General features: G+C 37.2%; 1 protein-coding gene across 2 annotated transcripts; it reads right to left on the bottom strand.

Annotated features, from left to right (window-relative positions):
• Positions 1-374: 374 nt before the first annotated feature.
• LOC132293165 (disease resistance protein RPM1-like) lies at positions 375-6,143 on the bottom strand. 2 transcript variants are annotated; one of them, XM_059790518.1, is made up of 3 exons: positions 5,916-6,143; positions 5,736-5,821; positions 375-3,394 (listed from the first exon to the last, which is right to left on the bottom strand). In XM_059790518.1, exon 3 carries the CDS (start codon positions 1,664-1,666, stop codon positions 671-673), a length of 996 nt encoding a protein of 331 aa, XP_059646501.1. In that variant the 5' UTR covers positions 1,667-3,394; positions 5,736-5,821; positions 5,916-6,143; the 3' UTR covers positions 375-670. Both variants share the same exon structure in this region, with proteins under 2 accessions (XP_059646501.1, XP_059646508.1).
• Between the last annotated feature and the right edge of the window lie 276 nt (positions 6,144-6,419).

Raw genomic sequence — 6,419 nt, 5'->3', positions numbered from 1 at the left:
GTGTTTTTTTTTAATCGAGTAGTTACGCATGTATGTTATTTTCGGTCAAGATTTATGTATGTAAGCTGATAGTGTGATTATTCAACAAAACTTAATTTTTGCACTTGTACATGGGCTGACATATCTCAGCTAACATGTTACATATTCCAATACAGGAAAGAGGGCCCAAGAGACCCAAGATTAAAGCCTTCTGTGAAACCAATCTTCCACACAGGTAACTAACTAACTACCGTCAAGACACAGGTGGGAACATCAATATGGGGCTTCCAATAGAACAAACAGTCAAAAGGAGAAGAACAAATTCCTTGAGGCAAACAATATGCTTTAGTTTTTCTTTTCTTTTATTTTTTTCGTTTCTTTCTTAGTGACCAATGTAACTCAATATACAACAACTTTTATTACTTAAAAAGGGTAACAAAATACAAAAGAAAAACAAAATCATTAATCCTACAAAAAATAAAATAAAAGCGAATATTATGTCCAGTGATGATAGTAATGATCTCAACTTTACAAGGACTCTTTTCTGTCTCTCTCACAGTTTCTCTCTCTCTCTCTCTCTCTAGAAAATCTCCATCCCACATACCATTCAGGAAAGTTCCAACCCAAACTTTGGGGATGTGTGCTATTTTACAATAATTGCCACTCTGATTGTCTCGATTCAAAGTCATAATCAATTTATCTGACATACAATTGAGCTCAAGGACTTAAGGTTGGTTAGATGTTCAATGCCTGTGGGTACCTCTTCCAACGACTTACAGTCCACAAAATGCAACATATCGAGATGAGGCATTGATCCCTTCGCCACTCTCACCCACCTCAATCCATCTAGTTGTGCAAGACTAAATACCTTAAGCTTCGGAAACCCTGTCGCATTGATACACAATTCCTCCCCTTCATATGCCTGACGAAGTGAAATTTGTACCAGATTGGGTAAATCTTGAAGACACTGCAATGGATCATCCCTTAACTTGCTAAGCGAAAGCCGTACTTTCACCAGGTTATGAAGAGAAGTTATCCAGTGCGGTACCGTTTCTAAACGTCCCTTCAAATAGAGCCGTTGAAGAAACCGAGGAGGAGAAGACAAGTGTTGAACATCAACAATCTCGTCCTCATCTACAGCACGTAAAGACAATGAGAGAAGGTTGCTCAGCTTTTGAAGAGAGGAGCACAAACGCATCCCATCTTCCCTCCTCAACTTAGCAATCCCCAATCTTCTCAGTTGGGTGAGTCTCCCTATCTCTCCCACTACAATCCTACCATTGTCATTGTTCACTTCTATAAAACAAAGTTTTTGTAGGGAAGACAAACCTTCTATTCCCGTTATTGCTCTAAAACCATATAAATTGTAAATGGGATAAATTTTAGTATGCCGATACACCAAGAGATGGCGAAGTCTTTGGAGCTTTAGGATCTCAACAGGCAGCTCAGTTACATGAGTATCTTTTAGATCCAAAGTTTCAAGGTTTTCAAGCTTACCTATGGATTTTGGAAGCATTTTAATCTTTGTTTCCCTCAAGCTTAAATACCTTAGATGAAATAGTTTGACAACGTCATCTGGTAGTGTCTCTAAAGAAGAACCTTTCAGGTCCAAAACCTTCAACAACCTCCCCCCGCCATTGAATATAGGTATCAATGACTTGGATATAGGTTCTGCCACCGAGAACATGAGCAATGAACGAAGTTGAAAAAACAATTTGTTTGTTGCAAGTTTCCCAAGGTACAGTGGATTGATAAGCGGCGAACTTTTTCTGGCCACCTTGTGTTTCCTTTGCTAACTATTGCTGCAATGTTTTGTTCTCTTGACTTTGAAGTAATTATTTCATGGAAAAGGTCATGGATACGACACTCTCTAAGCCTTCCAGCATCATCTATCTTTGCCACTTGGACCAAGCTTCTGTTAAGCTCATTGAGGTAACCTTCAGCAACTTCTTCCATTGTCATTCCCTCTCTCACTTCTGCAAATCCTTCGACGGTCCACAGTCGAATCAGGCTGATGCGCTCAATCTTGTGATCCTCGGGGAATATACCCAAGTACAAGAAACATATTTTCAGATAGTAAGGCAAATCGTAATAACTAAGAGAGAGTATTTTTTTCATACTCTCGAGTTTGTCATTGCCTTCTAAGTGAGCACCAAGGCTACGGTGAACTAATTCCCATTCATGCAATAGACTTTTGTCTTTTGTAGCCAAAACACCACTAATTGCCACAATTGCAAGTGGCAAGCCCTCACACTTTTCTAAGATAATTCGTGAGAGTTCCTCTAAATGTGGAGGGCAGTAGTTGTCTGGGAATGTCTTCCTACAGAATAGAGGAATAGAGTCCAAGACTTCCGGGGACAGTGGTTCCATAGTATAGATGTTACCACGGCATTCTACACAAGACATAGAAGCTACACTACCAATACGGGAAGTGAGCAGTATTCAGCTGCCACTATTGTTGTCAGGCAATGCATGTTTTAAAGCATCCCATGCATTTATACTCCAAACATCATCTAGAACAAGCACGTACCTTCGCTGTTGGAGGAAATCTTTGATTTGTGCTTTCAAGTTGTTGTGGTCAGCAGTTTCCAATCTTTGAGGAGGCGGTTGCTTGACTTCATCAAAAACTTGTAGAATCAAGTCTTTGAGAAGCTCCTTGAGCTCAAAGATTTGAGAAACAATGATCCAAGCATGGCATTGAAAATGTTTCTTCACCTCCACATCATCATAAACCTTCTTTACCAGAGTGGTTTTCCCCATGCCCGCCATCCCTACCACCGAAATAACTTTGAGTTTTGGAGTGTCCTCCACAAGCCACCCAATCAGCTGCTTCTTGGGACCATCCATGCCCACAAGCTCAGCTTCTTCCAGTAGAAGTGCATCACCTCGGCTATCATACCATGTGTTGTTGACGACAGTGGAGCTTGATCCATACTCTGAGATACTAAATCTATCGCGATATCTTTGATGTATATTTTCGACTCTGGACTTTATTCTACGTATCTCAGAAGCAATTCGATGGCGAGCTTTCAAGTTCTTAATAGAACAAGAAATCTTACGAAGAAAACCACAAAATCCATCCCCATGATGATGAGCAAGGCGAAGGATGAATTCATCAAGAAGATCTTCAGTATCATAAGCAACTTCCCTCGCTTGCTTAACCCATACTTGAAGCTCTGGGTCAAGCTCTTCCTTTGCATCAGCAACTCTCAGGAAAGCTCTCATCTACTCCAACTCATTTCTGATGAACTCAACTTCTTCCCGAATTCCTCCCAGAAGTTTGGCCTCTTCTTGAAGGAGCGGTGTCAGCTGGTTGATCAGAAAGTTTACTGCACTCTCTGCCATTCTCTCTTCTCTTTCTTTCTCTCAGATGACAATAAAGACAGTGGGTTTAGATGGCTTGTCTGCCCAATCTCTGTATGAATTTCAATAAATAGAAGTCATTCTTGGTTACTTTGGATTCTATTTTATCAGTGAATATAATTACGCTTTGATTTGCTTTGCTTTGAATATAATTATGCTTTGCTTTGGTTCATCACTTCATGTTGTGTTATGTAAAAAGCCAAAGAACCCTATTCTTATTGTCAATCAAAGTGGATCCTCTCTTTTGACAGTGAACCCAATTCTTATTGTCAATCAAAGATTTTAAGAGAAAAGGAAAACAAGAAAGTTAAACTATTTTATTTTTTCTTGAGAAAAGTTATTCTTGTCTTTCAAAAAGTTAAACAGGTAAACCATGTAATTTGTTCAGATTATTTCCTAACATGTTTGAGTTGGAAGCATATGCTTCATGTTTGGATTATTCTCTTTTACTCCAATTTTCTCATGAATTTCAAACGCTTCAATTTCACACAATTCAAAACCTGAACTTATGAATTTTTTAGCTATATTTTCTATTTTAGATTTTTTAGATAATTTGACATTTTATTGACTCCAAGTTTCCTTTTGTTTTTCATTATTTTTTTAAAGCAAAATCTTAATTATAATTATACTTAGTTTAGTCTTTCAAAAGTTTCAACCTCAAAAGACAGCTCTAATTTGATTTAGTAGTATTATCATTTTATGAAACTTGATCCTTTCTTCATTTGATTTTGAACAAACACAAAACAAAAACAGAACAGCAAATCAAATAAAAATAACAAAACAGAACACGGGAACAGATAGATCTATATGAGTCTATAACAAATTATATTGATTCCTTCCTCCTGATGCAGAAAGTGATTGTTGATTGGGAAAATAGGTGGGAAGTTAAAGAGGAATTAAGAAAAAGTGAAAACGAAGCGGGGAACCAAATTAAGGAAATAGGAGCTTGATTAATGGGCCAAAAGCATGTTAATAGATAGCTTATTGAAAGAGTAAAGAAGAAGCATGAGTAAATCCATTATTTGCATCAGCTTCAAGCTTCCTAAAGATAAAGATGGAAACAGTAAAGAAGAGAAAAGTTGAATTTGGAAATAAAAGAATAAGAATACAGCATAATTATCTATGAACCCTACTTGCAGCATCAACTTTTGGGCCCTACACTACACTACAATGGTACAATGAAGTGACAATATAGGAATACAGAAGAAAGGTAAAATGTAAAGAATAGTTTGGCTTGTGTAGGGGTTCTTTGCTGTAACAGAATAGAATATAATAATAATAATAATAATAATAATAATAATAATAATAATAGAGATATTTTCAACACACAAATGCAAGGGACCCTGAGATGGAGATTGAATGAAGGAGAAAGAGTAGACTAGCCAAATTAAGGATATTAATGATGGACATAGGAATATTTGCCTTTCACTTAGACAATACCTCCTGTTCTTTCTTTCATGGCAGTTCAAAGTAGATTTATGTGGTTTGGAAGTATCATCCTCATAAATAGTCTCTTGCGTGGATGAAAGACGAAAGATAATTTCTCTCCTTCAACTTTGAGAATGATTATCTGAATTGATGAGGTTTTGTCATAGGGCTCACACAAAACTCACTTCGTCCAACAGATGATGCCAAGTCTATCCAGAGCATTTCATTTAAGAGACATTCTAACTTTAGGTTCCCTCACTACAACCCCTTGTTATTTGCAGAGCTGAATTCTCCCATCCCATGAGGCTAAGAATAATGTGCAAAGGACTGCACCTATAACTGACATACTTTTGTTCTTTAGAGTTTGTGACTCTGTGTTGATTGGTGTATGGAAAAGCTGTGCTCCAGTAGGTAACAATTGAAATATACAAAATAAAATCGATTTTGAATTATAACACAAAAATTAGACATCTCATTGCATAAAACCCCCTTAAACTACAAAAATTAACATTAAGAAACCACCCTGAAGTATCAAAATTTTTGTGCAAGAGATCTCATTTTGTCCAATTAACGTCATGAAACATATGGTCCAAGAACTGGGACTCAGAGAATATAAAAGAATTTCATGTTACCCTCTGTTCCAGGGTTAACGTGCAGATTTCTTATAGCTCTGGGAGATTTTGTGCAATCAACTTTAAGAACAATTTAGTAATTTTCAAGTCATCTTTAATAGCCACCTAATGTCAGAGAAGTTGTTGGTCTTCGTTTGGAAACATGGGTTACTATTATTCTAGCTAAGAGGGAATGGTCAATTTTTTTGTAATTAAGGGAATTTTGTGCAATTAACCCAAAACCTAAAACAAAAGCAGGTCATATGTAGAGAAATGTAAACCAAATTTGCATACAATGAACAAGACGTTTATACTAGAAAGTCAATTAAGCTAAAACAGAACAGATGATCATACTTGTTAGGCAAGCTCCATTGTCTTTGACATATTTTTGCTTCTCCAAATATGCACAATATATGGAACGCCAAAGACCAGAGTCATGCCTGACCACAGAAACAAGAAAAAGCAATCCCCACACATTACATGATTGAAATGGTCATACTACAGCAATTAGTAGACAATGGGCAATGACAATACCTGACCCAGTTGAGGCAATCCCAAAGATCGAGAATTTCAGTTGGTTCTACAGCTATGTGTCACTGTTTAATTACTCTGTGATGCCATACCATCACTACATTAAAATTAACCTAAACCCTAATGAACGCCTAAGGCCAAGTGTTTTCAAATTATTGCAGCAATTCTATTACTCTCTCTCTCCTCCCCATTAACGATATCTTGTTTTCATCGCATTTCTGAACTGTTAAGTCAAGGGTTTCTCTTATTTTTCACGGCTCATATTCCATGTATGTATGTTTGTTTACGACCCGTTTGGCCACTGTAGCCCCCGTTGCGATTGGGTTATCCTGTCTATCCTGGTGGGGTTCTCTTGAACCCCTTCTCTGGCTCTGATATTAACTGTGATGGGTGGACGCTTGCGCATTTACTCAAAAACTTAATCTATGGATCTGTAATACTACATACCATATCCATTTCACTTTCCATTCAGATCCGATGTTGAACAAGTACTCTTTATAATATATA

This window comes from Cornus florida, unplaced genomic scaffold (genome assembly GCF_030987335.1).
Source record: "Cornus florida cultivar Cherokee Brave unplaced genomic scaffold, ASM3098733v1 CherokeeBrave_3.0.0_Hap2_Chr01, whole genome shotgun sequence".
NCBI classification, from domain to species: domain Eukaryota; kingdom Viridiplantae; phylum Streptophyta; class Magnoliopsida; order Cornales; family Cornaceae; genus Cornus; species Cornus florida.
Note: the sequence above shows the minus strand (reverse complement) of the source record. Positions and strands in the feature narration are given on the sequence as shown.

Excerpts from the sequence above, each read along its gene's own strand:
- LOC132293165 (XM_059790518.1), bottom strand. The coding sequence starts at position 1,666 with ATGTTCTCGGTGGCAGAACCTATATCCAAGTCATTGATACCTATATTC.